General features: G+C 42.4%; 1 protein-coding gene across 2 annotated transcripts in view; it reads left to right on the top strand.

The window, feature by feature from the left end:
• The first annotated feature begins 17257 nt into the window (after positions 1-17257).
• The window catches only part of ZCCHC24 (zinc finger CCHC-type containing 24), a 108809-nt gene continuing 107467 nt past the window's right edge, over positions 17258-18599 (top strand). The window contains exon 1 of one of the 2 annotated variants that reach the window (XM_071748315.1): positions 17258-17879. In XM_071748315.1, the coding sequence (XP_071604416.1) occupies positions 17640-17879 (240 nt within the window). In that variant the 5' untranslated portion in view covers positions 17258-17639. The remainder of the gene's footprint in view (positions 17880-18599) is intronic. The other variant, XM_071748316.1, reaches the window with a different exon arrangement.

Here is an 18599-nt window from a genome sequence, read left to right as displayed (position 1 = left end):
TAAATTATCCCCCAAATTAACCACATTAAAAGTGCATATATTTCTGCACATGAAGCACACACAACTTCCCAGTGTTCTCTGACCACATGAGGCTCTGTGTGTGTGTGTGTGCAAATCACTGAGTTTATGAAGAACATCTTAACATTGTTTGTACAGCTGTGGCATCATTTTTTCCCCTTTGCATTACATTTTCCAGTATTCCTGTCCCAACCAGTTCAAGGCTTAACAAAATCAACAAATTGCCTCCATTACTTATTGAGAGCCAGTGGTTACAAGAGCTTGACAAAATCCTGCTTCTGTGAACATCCACTCTGATAGCTGAGAGCCATGGGAACCAGTCCCTCACCCACACTGAAGTGTTTTTCCCCAAAACCACCAAACCCAGTAAGGCTGCTGGCATGCCCAGTAGTACCTCAGGACACATTCCTGACAAGCAGAAGATTTTGCTTTATATTTTAATTCATCTACATCAAAGAGTTGCATTCTGTGTTTAAGTGGAATCAAAGATTATGTCAAAAAGAAAAAAAAAAGCTTATAAAAATTTAAGTGCAGTTTGATACCTTAGTTTCTCATTAAAGGAAGCTTTATATTATCTAGCTTGCTATTCTGGCTAAAATATCTCTTTTTTACTGAGATTAAAGGAGTACAATGAAAAAGGCCTCACATTTTCAGAATATGAGCCAGCAATTTCTATTTTAACTGTTCAAGTTAACAAATTAGATAAAATTTCAGCTGACAAAATAGAACATATTGAGAAATAAACTGATTTAATAAATAAATTAACAACCCAAATCAGTCTCCATTATCCTGTCACCTTCCTGTGGTGTGAAGATATTAAGACAATACATTCAAGTGAGACACTTGATAGCAGTCTTGCCCTTCTTTCCATTTAATTATTATGTGTAATTATTGTATAGTTGGACCTTCCAAATGAGAACCTACAGAGAACAACCCAGTGAAGCTTGGAGCAGTCAAGTCCCTTTCCTCCTTTAACAGATAAGGTTGTAGGAACTGTCTTTTTCCAGAAGCATGGAAACTTGAGCCACCTCCAAATATGAAGACCCTGGTGATCATAAGCTAAATTGCCATGAAATTTGGTATGTACAGAATGTGAAGAGAGGAATGGAGTAGGTAGGGAGGCATCTTGACAAGGGAGAGCATGTTTGATAGGATCTTCCCATAAGGAATAGAATATCCTCTGCCCTGTGCCCTTTTTGTTATCACTTTCCAACCTGGTTTTATTTCCTGACTTTATCACTTTCCAACTTGGTTTTTTTCCCTGACTTTATACTGGTAACGTGGAGAAGGTCTGAATTCAGCTTTGAGGGTACAGAGAGGCAGAGAAGAGAACATGGAAGTTGTTGAAGGAGTCAGGTTCTATAAACTTGAAGTTAAAAGGTTTTACTTGAAGGTGATTTTTGAGCGGGCAGGTGACAGAAATCAGTCTCCCACAATTAAGTAAATTAAGTAGGGGAAAAAAAAAATCATCCCTGCATGTCCCAGGAGGTACACAGAGCTTTGATATCCAAAAGCAAGGAACACAGTGGAGCTAAGAGAAGGACTCTATCCTAGAAAACATTGCAGGTGATTTGGAATCAGGATGATCCTTCCATGCACTCCTGTTTCTTAGCTGTACAAGCAAGAGTTGAGGTGCTGATTTTTGGTGTGGAAGTGATGAATCTTTATAGATGGCTTTAAGGAGGTGAACCAGAATCCTGTGTTCAGGTGACATAAACATTTTAATGAGAGAGAGCAGGGTAGAAAAGGAAACACTTTAAAATTGTTAAAAAATTAAAAAATTAATTATTTCCTAATGAAGGTCTCAAACTATTTAATCTAGCAAAACGAAAAGGCAAGGTGCATACAGGACAAAAGAACTTCCACAGAAAGAAAGCATTTCATAATTTAAAAGATCCTTTTACCTGGGAGGAGGGGAAATAAAAAAGGCAAAACCAAAAACCAACCCCAAACTGATAACTTGTGGCTGAGGCTGCTCTTAATGCAGAGGGAGCTGAATCACTGGAGCTGATGCCCTACTTGTTGCAGGGGTGTTTTTCAGCTCAGGAAGATATTTTTAGTCCAAGATATTAGGAAGATTATACAATTCTTGGCAAAATTCACTATCTTTCATAGTAGAGTTGGTCAGAATAAACATTTCCATAGTCCCTGCCAACTTTAAATAGTTAGACCCTTCTCACAGCATTCTCTGGTGATGTTTTGGATGCACAAAATCCCATTATCCACCAAGGTGTCCAGCAACTTCTAGTCTATATATTTAATAGTGTATATATTTAATAGGGCTGCTACTTCACAGCAGTAGAATGGAAGAAATATGAGCACAGACAAGGAAACCCTTAAACCCAGTGCTAAAATGCAAACCCAAGGGAACCAAACCATGTTCCAGCCATGTCTGCAGGGCTGAGTGGTCAACTAATTAGGTGAAGTCTTTTTGTAGACAACTGACTGAGTCATATAACAGGGATTTAATTTTTTTTTTTCCATTCCTTACCAAGGAAATGTCTGAGTACACTGAAAGGGAATAAACCCACACATCAATAAAACAAATCTCAGAAAGCACTCATGAGAAAACACCCAACTGAATCCTTGATCAACAGGTATTCTGTGCCTGCACAAAGCTACGTACTGCCAACACAGGCAAAAAAATAAGTATTTGTGCTTGGATACCCAGGATATTTACAAGAAAATACCCAGAAGTTCTTCCCTAAGCAATTTAAGAGCCAGATGAGTGACAAGAAAGAGGTATATGGGTGCAGGCAACCTCCTGAACTCCTACATTTAATCACCAAAAAGCAAACAGTCTGTATTTTCTGGGTACAACACAGAGCATTCCCTTTTCCTTTTCATCATTATATTTTTTCCATTTGGTTCTTTCTGACCTTGATTCTTCTACTTGAAAGATCACTCAGGCCAAACCCTGGCATATCCCAAATTTAAACTCCATGCTCCTGATAATTTGAAATGGGATAAAGAACTGATCATTTTAAGTTTTTTTATTTCTTTATAGTTATTAGGATTTTTTTCAAGGAGCACCTTCTATTTTTTGTGCTTTTCACCACAGACTGTTCTTCAAACAGCATTTAAGTACTTCAGCAGCATTTGTCAAACCAAGGAGCTAAGCTGAAAACATTCAAACTATTAATTTTTCCCCTCCTATTTGCCTGCACTACAAGCAACACATCAGTGAAGGGAACCTGTAACCCTGCTTTTCATGTCACATTTTTTCCTAATCATGATCCCAATAGAAAATCTCTGCTGCATTTCCTGCAGATGAGAAAACCCCTCCAGCAAAGGTGCCTCTTTTTGAAAGAAATGTTTTTAATCCCCTTGGCAGAGCTCGAGCTCATTTACAGCAGCTCTGCCCCAAAAGGGAGGTCATTCACTGCACATACAGAATTATCTGAATAATCAGTTCCCTTCCTAAAGATCCCCAAGTTTACAGCAAGTCCAAAGGGTTTTGGACAAATACTGCAAGATGATCTAGCTTGAGCTAAATGTCAAAAATCTAATATGATGTCTCAGGCATTGTGCATGACAGAGAATGAACAATAATACGAAAGAAATTTGTCCATAGTAAACTATTCTTTTCTGTTAAAAATTAGGAACAGATTTTTTTTTTTCTGAACATGTTTGAAATCCATTTTTCCACAGAATCTGATCATGCATTACTGAAAAGATTAAAAAAAAAAAAACCAAACCCCATTACACTTAGACCATATTTTGTGTTGGGTGAAAAGTGGGAAGGAAAAGCTGCACTAAGTGCTGACAGATGACCAAAAACCTTCCAGGACTCTAACTTCATGTCCATGTAGAAAAAGCAACAGTAATCATTGGTCAAAACAAACATCACCATTCTAGTAGCCACTTTTTAAGCCTGGAAACAAACAAAAAAAAGGCAATTGCTAACTATAACTGCTGCTGGATAAAGTCTGAGTGATGCTCTCTTTATCTTAAGCCAGACACAGCCTGAAGGAGGAGGAAGCAAAATTGGGTATTTCAAAAAATAGTGCTTCAAAGCAGAGGAAAATATTTTATTTTCATTCCCTTTCTCTAAAAACTTATAAAGTATCCTACAAAATTTACCACCTGTTTTAAATTTTTCATCTGTAAATTGTTTCATGAAGCATCATTAATAAATGCTGGCATCAGGAAAATGTGTTCCCTCCCCTTCAGCAATTTGGCTGTGCTAATAAGTTAACAGAAAAGGCAACAATGGAGTTTCTGTGATTTTCACAAGGCACTGGGAAGAGCTGTCTCCCAAATATTAGGAAAGACAATAAATAATTGTGAGCACACATGTGTGTAACCAGAGACATTCATACTTATTCCTGCTAGGAGAGAAATAGAATAAAAGCAACACAGATTTCCACAGATGTAGAAAAATGAAGACTGGAATAACCAAATTTATGAATTATATTATGGATAGATTTATTAAAGGATGGAAAGTAGCAAGAGAGTCATGAAATGGTGTTCTGAAGGGAAGGCTTTCCAAAGTAATGCTTAATAATTTATTCCAATCTTAATTTTTGTTTATAGTTTTTTGGTTTTTTTTTTTTGGTAGATGTATTAATTTATCAAAAATTATCTGCCAAGTCTTTCCTACAAATGATTTCTTCACTGTAGATGATGTGGGAGCAGTGGGTTGGGAGGCCTGGCTACTCACCACCTACATCTGGCTCTGCTTTTTCTGGGCATGCAGATGTGGAGGAGTTCACACAAATCTGCAGAGCATTGAGGAAAAGTGCATTTCAGTTCCATTCTCTCCCTCCCAAGGCTTCTCAGCAGAAATTACATGCAAGCAATGACTCACATCCAGCTGCCAGAAAAACAGCAAAATTCCTTTTGGGCTGCACCATTGAATAAAACCAACCCAAAATACAACAACTTTTGCTGTGCCCAATGCCCCTGACCTCCTGAACCAGATTTTGGGTAACATCTAGAATGGACCTGGTGGTGATTATTATTCTCAGAGTTACCTGTTCTCATTCAGAGAAGGAAATGTGAAGTCCAAGGGCCTAAAATTATTCCCATGGTTGGATGTACAGCATTATTGGGAGTCCAGCAAGTTTTCCAGAAGCAGGGAGGATGAGCAGAGATGAGATGGAGAAGAAACCATCCTGGTCAGCAGGGACCCCTCAGGACTGTAGCCAAGCACACAGAGTTATGCTGGTTAAAAGGGCAATAAATTTAACACCTTTTGTAACTTCAACATTCACATTTTCCAAACTCCTGGTTTGAGACAAAAGCTGGAAGTTTTTCTGTGCTATGAAACTATAGGAAGCTTTCCAACTGCACAACATTTTTTTGTCTGGGGTTTTCAAGCTGCTATTGTTCTTAAAAAAAACCAAAAAACAGAACAAACAAAAAAAAATTGCCAATAGAAATCTGGAAAACCACAAAATCTGTCAGAGGAAATAAATTCACAAAGCAGCTCTCATCTGAAGAGAAGTAGGAGAACAAGGGGGATGGGGAGGAAAAGCATGTTCTGTGTTGCCTTATATTAAATACTTAAAATGCTATTATGCAAAAAGAGCTTCAGGTTATTAAACAAATTGTTGTAAAGTATAATTTCTTAATCAAAACAGTAATGGGCATCAAATGTAAAGTCAAAACTCTGCATTACATGCCAGTAAGAACTGCCAAGCCTTGAACTCTTAGACAGGTATATTTGGGAAAGCAAATCTTTGGTGTTTTTAACAACCAAAGCTACACACTGAGGTTTGTAAAGGAGACACTGGACTTTTTCCAGGAGATGGAAGGACTCCAGGTGGAGCCAGGATGCCAGGAGCAATCATGGCAGACCCAGAGCTTTCCACTTGTGGGATGAAAGGACAGCTTATTAACTCTGGGAATCTGTCACAACCAGCCAGTGGAAAAAAGGGGAACTGGAGATATTCCAGGTGAGATGTAGCAAAAATGGTTTGCAAACAAAGCACTCACCACAACCTAGGAGGGGTTGTTGGGTTTTGTTTTAATTCTAAACTGGGTGTCTGCTCCAGAAATACCAACAGCCCAGTTTAGCTGCACCTACCTTGCTGTAAGGGCAGGAGTGGGACAGTAATAGAACTTTAAGGGGAAAAAAAAATATGTTAAAGTGCTAAGCTTGTAATAAATAACTAGCTTATGCTTGAAACCTCAGGGCTTGGGCAGACACTTAAAAGGCAGCAAAACACACACATGGCCAAAAGGACTGCAGAGCTCCAAAAAGCCCTTAAAGTCTGAGTTTCCATTGCCTTCACTTGGGGATCAATCTCCAAGAGCTACAGGCATTAGAGGACACTGCAAGGTGACCCTAAGAGACATCTCTGGTCCTGGGAAGGACAGGAAAAGCATTGTTTTTGTTGTCCTGAAGTATTCCACAGGCTTCAAGTGAGCAGGCTCAAGGTTCCAAGCCTATCCCAGCCTCAATGCCTCGGTGCCAAAAGGCAGCCAGGTCCCTTCAAGTCACTGCTTTGCAGTGGGGTTTCTCACTCCTAACACTTCACAATATTGAGGGTGTGAAAAGAAAGGAGTGAGTGAAATGAAAGCTTTTACAGTTCCCCAGTAGCCTCTGTCACTCAAAACCCAGCCACTCCTAATCCCAGTTCTAATAAACAGTGGAAACCATTCCCCTAAACCCCACGTTGCAAAGCAGGGTAAAGGGAAGGTTTCAGACAAGAATCCCAGGGGATGGCAGCAGCTTTAGCAGCCAAGGCAGCTCATTAGAAAAAGGCAAAAACTAGCACAAAGGTAAACAAGACCTTTATTTGATTCTTTAAAAATGACAAAATTCAGTGGAACAAATAGATTTCAGAACATCTCAGCTCTGTGTGTGGATTGGGCTTTTTGCACACTGGGCAACAGACCCCACTGCTTCTGGGACAAGACATAATAAATATATATATATATATATATATATATATATGTGTGTGTGTGTGTGTGTGTGTATTCTGTGCCCTTCCAAAATGCAGGAGGGCCATCTTGCCATTTTGAGCCTCTCACAAAGAGCAATACTCAGCTGAGAGCCTTCTTTCATACTGCTAGAGAGGAGAAAGCATAAAAAGGGATGTAACTGGGAAAAAAAAACCAAAAACACATGGGAAATGGTGTAATTCTTCCTAGATGGATGGGAGGGGGGAAGGCAGGAATTTGCCTTCAGTCCCAGGACCAGTACAAGAGAAATCTCTCAAGAGCAAGGAGGAAAAGTATCTCAGGTAGGCTCAGCTAGAGAACATCTATATCAACATTTTAGCCCAGACTAGAAACACACTCCTGCCATAAATCTTGGGATTGTTGTCTCTTGCTCTGTTTTAATTCATGTTTCAGAGCACACACAACACACCCCAAGCACAAATCTGTGCCAAAACATGCTCTGAGTGCTGAAAGGCATCCAGGCTACATAGCAAGGCTAATTCTTGTCATAAGGAGAAAAAAACCTGAACTGAGCAGGGTGTGGATGCCAGGTCCCTTGATCCTGCTGTAAGAAATCCCTGCTACCAGCCCACAGAACTCACTAATGTAGCTATAATCCTATATCTGTATCCATTTGGTTTGGACTGTTGCTTTCCCAAACAGCACCCAAATTTTTATGGGTCGAGGAAGGGAACAAAGAAATTACTGATAAGGAAGAACCCTGCAAGGGAAAGGAGGTGATTAAAGCAGCAGGTCAGTAAGAATGAGGCCTTTTTCCCCCCAATCTCTGGGAATTACTACAAGCCAGGATAATAAGTTTAAGAAAGGATATATGACTCTTTCAATTTCTACTGAGTTATAGCTGAATGGTTTTCAGGCTTTCAATGGAATATGCAGGTACCATGGAGCCATAATAGTCAGATTAAAAATGCATTATAGATTCTGAGGAGCCTGAGCTATATCTCTGGGTAACTCAGTGGAATTTATTAGTCCTTGCAGACTGGCTGCTATTATGATCAAAAGCAATTACTCATGTTAAAAGTGTGACTGTCAGTTTAAAAATGTCCCAATGTAACCCAAGCCTCCTGTGAACACACAGCTATCCAGAAGAGAGATCTTTAGGGGGTATAGCATGAATTATTTATTTATTGGCCTTCTAGAGTCATTCTTTTCTAAAGAATTACAGTCACATAACTACAGTGCTAGAGAGAACAAGAGGACCTTTGAAGTGCAGAAACAGTACAAGATAAAGGTATTTTAAAAGAGAGAATTGAACCAGATCTGAACCCAGTGCAAACTGTCCAACTCCAACTGAAAATGAACTATTATTTGGGAAGTACTTTCACAAATTGCACCTCCAGCTGACACCCCGGCCACTGTTAACCACAAATCAAAGCCAAACCACCACATTTTCCTGGGGATTTTAGTTGTTACTGTCAGTTCCCCTCAGAAGACTTCCAGAGAATCATAATTTTGACCATTTTTTCAGCACAGCCATATTTTCAGTTCATCAAGGTGAAAAGTTGAAAAGGAGCTTCACAAAGGGTATTATTTCTAATATATTGTTATATTCTTTACTAAATATAGGTAAGTTTGAGCCAAGTGAAACTTTGTAATACTCAGCTTACCAAGCGATGCCTGGTATTTTTCTGCTGAGAGAAAACACCCACTATATAGCTAAGTGTTTGGAGTTTCTAGTTGCATGAATCCTCTTATCTCACCTCAAGACATCTGGCAAGAGAGGAAAACCAATGCAGGAGACTGACATCTTCATTCAAGTCACACCTGACCTAGAAAAAAATCTGTCTGAAAAGCTCTTCTTGTGCTGTGCCCCAGTGTGGATATTGCCATTTGTCATCCCCACTTTGCTCTCCTGTGATGCAGTCAAAATACAGATGCTCACACTGGAAGGAAAATGATTGGCAGCTACAAAGTCACACCAGAGATGAAGGAGAAGGTGACATTTTATCTGCAGAACCTATGGGTTGGTCTGGACTTCCCCAGGTCTCACTAGCAAGGGACAAAACCCTGTATCCCTAATATTATGAACAGAAGAAAAAAAAAAATAGAATTTATATTTGTTTCTTTGTGAGGAATCTGTGCTTGAGTGTCCTAATTCTCAGAACAGTAGATAACTAATTTCTAGTATTTTAAGATATTTTAAAAATTATTAGTTCTCCTTTTCTCTGAACCCAAGAAAGGGAAGATGAACACATGCCAGTGGCTAAATTCCCACTCATCACCACCTCCCTCATTCAAAATACATTAGTGACTAAGGAAAAACAAACCACAGAGAGAAGGTCCAATCATGTCCTATGTACTAGAAGAGGTAATAAACACATTGCATATCCCACACAAGTTAAATAAGTAGATACATACATACTAGAACATGAACCACTTTCTTTTTTGGAAAAAAAAAGGACCCAGAGACTCAACATGTTTGATTTCAATTTAATTTTTTCTGAGCAAATATTGTAAATGAAGACAGCATTTTGTGTGAGACTTTTCCCCAACTCAAAAAGAGTTCAACAACAACAAAAAATCAGCTAGCTCAAGTCCCATTATATTTCTCCCCAGACCTGGATAAATTTTTCTCAAGGAACATTTTGCTGTAGCATTCATTTGTTCAAAGCTTTTCCCATGGGAAAAATATTTTTGATGCACGTAACACATAACTGTGCCCTTAGCAAAGCTGGAATTTGGCAATTGCAGGAACACCCAATACCTTTGACTTCAGTGGTATGGCATTTATTCTGATGAGCTGAAGCTGCCTTCCTGAAAGATGTTCTACCTGGAGCCATAAAAGGCAACCAGTGGAGAGGGAAGCCACCATGAAAAAAAAAATTAAAATGGGATTTTCTAGGCTTATCCTTTATATTTTCCCAGCATAAAAACATGCAAGGCCATTTTGCTAGGGTTTGTAAGTGGAGTGTTAGGATTGTACTGGGATACCCACCCATTTTTGATGTCCATATTTACAAACAAGTCAATTTTGATGTACTTCTAAAATTTGTCTCTGAAAGCACTGATGGAGATGAGAGGTTTCCTCTCAGAGGCTTACAGTGACAGGGATGTTGTGGCAGAAACAGTGGGAAAATTTCACTTGGAAAATCTGTTCCTGCATCTATAGAGTCACTGTGTGGTCACAGCTTGGCCTGAGACAAGTGGAAGAAAACAAAGTGCAATCAATATTAAAAGTAAGAAAATAACCCCTGTGGTTCTTTTCAACATAAAAAATGCAACATTTATTCATTGGCTCTCCACATTTCCTAACAAATACAACATTCCATAAGGCAGGAACAGTGGCAAATGAATTTTGGACCAATCAGACCCTTGCAGACTTCCTCAGCTTTCATTTTCACTCTTCATTCAACAAGTTATTAGTGTTAATGATACCCTTGGCTAATGCCATCCTCCCAGGACCAGGTGGTGCATGTTAACACCTTCAAATTAACAGCTAAGTTTAAGATAGAGATATTGGGAGGTTTGATCAAGCCTTTCTGTGAGAAGTTGCTTCTCTCATTAATGGCAAAGGATCAGATGAGCACTGGCAGGCTGGTACCAGTTTTAACTCAGGAGATGGATTGCAAGGGGCTGCAGCAGTGTCAAGAGCAACAAGAACAAAGTTTCAGGTTATCAGGCAAGAAAAATTTCCAGAAGGGTGGTATTGCTCAAAACATTGCAGCTTTACACCAAAAGAGTGGAGAATATTTTTCCCTAAAGCATGAGTACCTACACCCTTACTTACAAAGTCCACCCTAACTTTATCTTGCTTATTAAGGGTTGTATTGGAGAAAGAAAGAAAATATGAGTCACAAGTTCATGGTTTGCCTTTGGCTGAAATAATCAGGGTGAATTTGATCAAGGAAAATCAACTCCATACCAAAACCTCTGATTTTACACAGGTTTCTTAGCTTTTTGGTGAAGCACATTGCAATAACACTTTTTTTTTTTTTTTTCCCCCAATCATTTCTTTTTCTTGGTGACTGAACTAAAGTACATAGAGATTGGACTGCAGTGCTTTTAGTAACGAGACATATGTGAAAAAAAAGAAATATACTCATAAATTCTACTACTTGAGATGAAAAACCAGCCTGGCTTAGGAAGGAAAATGACATATTTGAATGTTTTGAAGTAAAGGTTGTATTGTTCCATCAGCAGTGTTATCTTCTGTAGCATCACCATAATTTTTATTTATAATTGGTACATGTACATATGTGAAAAGTTTTATACTTGGTCCATAGTTCTGCCTGCACCTACGTAATTCTTCTTTTAAAGCCATACAGCAGACCTGATGCAGTAAGTCTGATCCAAACCCTGAATAACATGTGTCTGCTATAAAAGCTGATGATTTTTAGGCCCTTGATTGGACAGCACTAAGGGACAGCTCCTTCCCATCCAGAGCTGTAGATGGATCAGTACTTAACAGTCAGAACACTGCCTGCATCACACAACTCAAGCTCAGGTGATATAAAGGACAGGCTCTAGATGATTCCAAGAAAAAAATATAATAAAAAAAATAAATTTTGTCTTCAGGCATCTGCAGTTCATTCATTTCATGTAAAGAACCATCTAAAGCATCCCTGGAGAGTTTCCAGTGCTGATGTAAATACTGTGTCAAACCCAAGTAACCAGGGAACAAACCTTGCTGCAATGGGGTTAGTGTTAAATAAGAGAAATACCTGCTCAGGAGTCAACGTGGCCCTGGCAGCTCAGGATGGGTGAGATGCACTTGAGACCAAATTAAATACTCATTCTCTTATCCAGCTTAATGAAAAGTGGGAAGAAAACAGAAGCAGCAAACCCACAGATAATCCTGTGCAAATAAAACAGGAACTAAGAAGAAACCAGTCAGTATGCAATGTTGAAGCAGCCCCATAGCAGTATTTTTGGTGACAACTGTGGTGCATGCAGATTTCCATCCCATGAATAAAATATTACTTTCCAGGCCTGAGCTGACTTCAGAACAATCATTACTTCCAGAGAAAACAGCAGTGAAATAACTCATTAATCAGCAGCTACCTGTGGATACAATCCCAGCTTCCAGTCCCACCACAGCCTCCCTGCTCACAGCTCCCAGCAGCCTTTTTTTGTCCTCTAATCTCCTCTTGACCACTCTGACCTGTGCCATCCACAAATCACCACTGGATTTCTTTACCACTGCCATTCTCCCTCCTGCAATTGCTCTCTTATTTTTGGGAAGCCCTGTTCTACCTCAGCAAGCAAACTCAAAGGGTTTATAGTTATTAGAAAGTTATTAGGAGAAAGGATCTCGTGGCACTCCCAAGGAGGGACAGAGAAGAGGGGGCAAACAATCAGACACTGGATCTGGAGCTTGCTGTACCATGGATTTAATGAGGGGAGCAGACAGGCAGAGGTAACACAGGCAGCAAAAGCACAAACAAAAAGGTACCAATGAGACCCTCGACACATTTTAAAAAGAAATCAAATAAAGAGTGATCCTTCCCCCTCTCAAGGAGCTGGTTGGGTTATCTTATTGTCTGCTTTCACACCAAAGGCTTGAAGGGTCTTCAGGACACCTAAGAAATGTCCTCATCAAAGGGTCCCCTACAGCTTAAAGGACATGAGGGGGATTCCCAGGTGGCAGTAGTTCCCTGGGTCTCCCCAGTCCCCTGCCATTCCTCTGGCTGGTGAAACCAACCCCAGCAGTGGTTCCAGCGCAGACAACACCAGAAAAGGCAGAGGAGCTGGTCCTGTGCTTGCTTCTTCCCAGTTGCTGCTGCCTTACTCTGCCCTCATCTTTAGCCTCCCATCTCTTGGGTTCCTCTGTCAAGCAAGAGAAATTAGGATGAACCAAGCAAGAGGGATTAGCTGCTTCAACCTCTGTTTTAGACAGAGCTGCTGAACTTTTAGATCAGTGCTAGAGACAAGGAGAACCTGCCTTTTAAAAAAAAAAAGAAATAACAGAACATTTGAGAAGCTTGGGCTGTGGCTGAAGAGCCTGCAGAAAGCTTTACAAAGCAATTAAAAAATCAACCCAGGATTTCTCATGCAGATACTCATAGCCAAGATGTGCAATTACTCAGCAATGCAACAACATCTTCACACACAGGAATCAGGGAGGCCCCAAGACTTGAAAGACAAACTGGCCAGGGGCAAAACCTGCATGTTCCAGGATGCTGTGTTGAATCAACCACCCACTTGGTGGTTTGACATGGTCCCAAGTCGTGCTTCACACACTACTCCCAGCAAATCATTACTGCTTGTGGCAAATATTCACCCAAATTCTGCATATGAATGAACTCGGAATTCATATTCAACCTTTTGCAGAACTTTGTGTCAAAGCAGAGGAGGAAGAGTCGTGGTAGGGGAAGAAAACAAGAGTTGTGACTTTTGTACCAGAGCACTGGGTTGCAGCTGAGCCTTTAGGTAGGTGTAAAAACACGTGGTGTAAGATACCCAGGCACGTGCATTTCCCAGATTTGCTCTCAGAAACTTTGGTTTGTGCTGTTTCATTGCTGGCAGCAGAACTGTTGTGCCTACACAGCAAGCACAAGTGGCTGTAACACCCATAACTCAGAAGTGCCACATGCAGAGGTGCTTTCACAGTTTACAACTCTGCTGAAATGCCTTCTCGTAGTTTGAAGAGAGCTTACACAGTGTTTCCACTGCACAGCTAAATTATTTCATAATCAGATAAGAATCTCTGCTGCTGCACACAAAAAACATCCCCTTAGAATATTCCAGAATGGCCTGTTGCATTACAGGAGGTTCTGTATTCCAGGGAGATTCTGTTATCTCCTGACTACAGAAACAGGAGAATCCAGAGGTGAGTTCAAGTTACCTGTTTTCTCTAGCCTTACGAGCAGTTTTTGGTATTTATTTTATTTTCTTGTCAGATCCCCATCTAATCTAGAAGCAGACTGAGACAACAGCAGTTCAGACCAGGACACCTTTAAAAGCAAGAGAATCCAGGGGATTTGCTGTTTGCACATTCATGTTTAAAATATGAAGGACCATTAAAAAGGAATATTAAAAATCACCTATGTAGTTTAAAGGCTGACATCATCTAAAGATATAAACCTTGAAAGCAGGGGCATAACTACATTAGATTCTGAAAAAAACAAGTCCTGGCCACAAGAGAAAAATGATGGTCTTCACTCTTGCAAAGATGCCTTGGGAAGAGAGCATCCATGGGATGTCCAGCTGAGTAAGGCAATAGGATGAGTGAGGAATTGTGACACCAGTGTGAATAAATTACATGGTGACCCAATTTTTTGGGGACAGGGCTGGAGTTGATGCTGTCCCTGTGTTTGTCTTTGAGCTGTTTCAAGGTTTCTGTTTTTCCAAAGCCATTCAGATTATTTAAAGTTTCCTGTTACAGTTTCAGTTGGTTTTACCAGGAGGATAAATAAATAAATGTTTCAGCACCATAAAGCTGGTGCAAAACCCATACAGCTGATGTCACATTCCACCCCAATGTAATCAATAGGAACTGGGCATGTCCTGAAGAAATCTTACAGCTACTGGACTGGGGACAGTTTTGTCTTCAATATTTTGGAGGACAACAGATGCAACTTGCCTTGACAACTTTTTCTCTATTGCTATGTACCTGTTAAATGGACCATCTGCACTGATCTTCTCCTCACTCATCTATGACTTCTAGAGGTGAAGAAATAAAGGACTTAAAATGAAAAAATCAAATCAAATAAAATCAATTATCTTTACCGTAACGGGTCAGTAATAAATGGAGAAATATTTCTAAGCTAAGAGCAGCATGAAGCCCAGAATGACATAGGGAACAGCCTAGAAACACTTTTCCAGAAGAAACTGCACCAGGAGACCAGGATGACAACAAAATCTCAAAGTGTGGGTGCTTTTTAGTTATTCATTGAGACTTTTCCAACCTTCTCCTTTCTTGGTGTGCTAAATACAGCATTTATTCAGCTCACTCATTCCTCCGTGAGGAGGAAGCCACCAGGCCTACTATCAAGAAGAGGTTACAGCCAAAACTTTTCTATCAAGAAGAGGTTACAGCCAAAACTTTTCTATCAAGAGATTACAGCCAAAATTTTTTCTAGGTTCAAATGCATCTGGTGGGACACATGATGTCCCCAACATCATAGGGGGTTGCGGCATCTTTGAATGCATCTCTGGAATAAATGCACTCACTCTGCCTTCCTTGCCCCGTTGCAATCAGTGCTGTGTTGGCTAAATAAAAGAAATCAAAGCAGCTACAAGGAAGAGGATATATTCAGTTTGGATACAAAGTATCAAAATAGAAAAAGAAAAAAAACAAAACCTAAACCTCAAACCCTTCATGTGAAACACTGTATCACCTCAGGCACTCTGTATTTTGACCTCTTTTTTTCCAAGAGTCCTGTGATGTTGTCTTTTCTCCTCCTTCAGAACTTCAATTTGCTTCCCAGCATCTCACTAAACAGACCGACCAGTGGAGCTGTTAAAATAAAGCCCCGTGTATTTTGTTTTAATTTATCAAGTAAAATAGGGAAGTGATAAGAATAGAAATTGTCTTTAAGGAAGGAATTAGCCTGCCAACAAAACCAACAACAAAAAAAGAAAAACCCACAACAACAAACCAAGCAGCTTCAGTCTACTTCCCTCTCCTTGGTTTCCTACCATATCCTGACCTTACTGTCATCATCTGCCAGAGAGGCAAGTTGTGATGTGATCTGTATTTCTTGTTCTTTTTTACATTTACCAAGTAAACCCTGGAAAAATCCTCCTCCACAATTTATGAAGTCACTAAGACTCATTCATCTTTTTGCTCGTGTGAAACACTATATAACTGTTTTGGGTTTGGGATGCAAAATAATTTTTTTTTTTTCTATTATGATCATCTATATGCTGTGGTCACTTAGAGACCCTTTATCCTGGTGTCATTTGTCCCTTCTTATGCTGATACACTCATATTTAGATGTGCTCCAGAGGGTTTGCAAACCTAGACAGCATGTAAAGCAGCAAACTGCATTCATGCTGCAAGGACATGGTCATTAAAAATAAATTCTAGCATCACTAAAGTTTGATTCAGCTGTTCCAAACTTGACCTCACCTTGCAGTCCTGCAAAGTTACAATTTTCACCTTCACTTAAATTCCTGCAGCAGGTGCTGCCTTAGCTACCTGCTCTCACAAGTAAAATGCACACATCTTTGGTGTTTGCAGCTGACAATTTAATAGTGTTTGCTACTGTGCATACACTGACCTGCATTTTCTTCTGCTTGTAACCGTGCCTCTTCACAACAGTGATTTTTCTTCAGTCTTAGGAGACTTGTATCACCCATTATGGCAAACCTGGGTGCTGACTTTGATGTTTCAGATTGTTTCTGTCCTCTAAGTAAGGAAGGCACTGCCTTTTTTTTTTTTTTTTTTTTTTTTTTTTCCCCCTCACTGAGATGTCCTAAGGAAGACGTTAATTTTCAGCCCCAGGGAAGAGCCTTTGCTGGAGTTTTTAAGTTACCTCTTGGGAGTTTCTTTGCTTTTAAAAAGAAAACTCCTAGTCTGATGGCGACAGCGTTGGTACCAAAGTGAGGAGTAGCTGCCCCGCTCCTCTCCTCTCATCCCAGGGAAGGCAGTGGAGTTTATGAACTGTAATTACCAGCTTACCCACTCAAGGCTCTTTCCTAAAAAGAGAAGCATTCATCATCCTCTTTTGTGCTACCGACTCCTTAAAAGGCCTACTCAGCTTTAGCTCCAGTGTATCCCCCCGCAGACGGGCTCCCCAAGAGCCTGCGCCAGGGATACCTCCATGGATTTCAAAGGGAAGATCGCGCCGCTCGCTGCCTTATTTGGGAAACCCTCACTCTGCAGGGCTCGGCGTAACCTCGGTGACCCACCAACCCTTTGTAAGCTCTGACAGAGATTTAACGAGAAGGAACCTCAGCTCACGATGAACTCCGAGCATCGGGCGAGAAACAGGAATGAGAGGCAAGAGGGAGGGCGGGCTGAGGAGACACAGGGAGAAACCGGCGGAGTTAAAAACAACCACGAAACGACCCGGGTAAAGGAGCTCTCGGAAGGGCTTTGCGTGTGTTTTGCGTAAAAAAAAAAAAAAAAAAAAAAATCTTCAGGAAGGAGGAAAAGGAAGGCCGGAGAGAGAGCGAGCGAGCCAGGCGGGCGAGTCGCCAGCATCCCGGGGACACCCCCGGCCGGCGGCGGGGGGACCTCCGCCAGCACACACGGGTGTGCACACACGCACATAGGTGCACACACGCGTGTGCACCAACGCACACGTCCACACACGTCCCCCGGCCCGGCAGGGAGGGGGCGGAGCGGCTCCGGTCCGGCCGTGCCTCCCTCCAGCAGCGCGGCCGCCGCCGCCCCCCGCACCCCGCGGGAGGCCCGAAGGGGCGGGCACCGCTCCGGAGCTCCGGCAGCTCCTCCCCGCCGCTGCCTGCGGGACTGGGAATAAAGACAGATAGCGGGGCAGGCACCGGCCGGGCGGGGAGGGAGGGCGGGAGGAAGGGAAGGAAGGAAGGCGCAGAAAAGTTTCGTGCGGAGCCCGCGGGCGGCAGCAGCAGCAGCGATGCCCGTGCTGCGCGGAGCGCTGGGGCTGGCCGGGCGCCGCTGGCCTTAGGGGCAAAGCAGAGAGGCGCGGGGCCCACAGAAAGCCCCCGGCCCGGCCCGTCCTCTCCTCCGGACGGCGAGGAGGAAACTCTCCGGCAGAGACGGAAAAGCATCGCCGGCGGGAGAGCGGGGAGGGGGAGCGGCACCGCGGGGACAGCCGCCGGCGGCAGAGCCCGGGGGAAAGATGAGCTTGTTGTCAGCCATCGACACCAGCGCCGCGTCCGTCTACCAGCCCGCTCAGCTCCTCAACTGGGTCTATCTCTCGCTGCAAGACACGCACCAGGCCAGCGCCTTCGATGCCTTCAGACCCGAACCCTCCTCGTCCCAGCACCCCGACCTCGGCTACACCAAGAGCACCCCGGAGCTGGGCTCTTCGCTCAGCTCCAGCTATCTCAACAGCTTCTTGCAGCTCCAGAGGAGCGAGGTGAGTCCCCCCCCGACCCTCCCCGGGACACCACGACCGCCATGATGCCTCGGCAGCCTCCCCCTCGCCCCTCCGCCCCTTCTCTTTCTCCCCCGATCCGGGGGGCACGGGGCTGTCCCGCTCCCCTCCCCGCTCGCCTGGGGAGGTTTGGCCGGAGCCGCGCAGGCTCCTTCCCCATCCCGGCCCCTTCCCGCCCGCCGGCTCGGGCTGCCTGGCCGCCCCGTCCCGCCGCTTGGCAGAGTGTTGACAGTCTGGTCAATGGTTACACCGAGTCCCCTTCAGCGCCGGGACCGTGCCAGGACTACGGGACAGGGGGGGCCGACAAACCACAGACAGCGATACCTCTGTGTTAACACGCAAAATCAACCCCCCCCTCCCCTTCTTTTTGTTCAAAAGAGGAAAAAAAAAAAAAAAAAAAAAAAAAAGTGATACTTAAAGAGCTTGATATAATGAATATATATAGCTTAAGAGAGAGCAGAGGGCAGCGTTATTTAAAAGGAAGACACAGAGACAGGAACGTAACAAAAACAAGAGTGGAAAAAAGTTTTGCGCACGTTTGCTAACGCCAGAAGGGGACCAAATGAGAGCAAAGGGAAGGAAGCTAAAAAGCCAGGGTATGCAAAGACAATTCGCTGTGGAACTCCCTGTCACAGGAAGTTGTTGAGGTCAAGCACTTCTGCATTGGAGGGACTTCACATGGGTGGAGGAGACGCAGCAAGG

This window comes from Heliangelus exortis, chromosome 7, assembly GCF_036169615.1.
Source record: "Heliangelus exortis chromosome 7, bHelExo1.hap1, whole genome shotgun sequence".
In the NCBI taxonomy this organism is placed as follows: Eukaryota; Metazoa; Chordata; class Aves; order Apodiformes; family Trochilidae; genus Heliangelus; species Heliangelus exortis.
The sequence above is the reverse complement of the archived record's forward strand: the minus strand, read 5'-3'. Positions and strand labels throughout refer to the sequence as shown.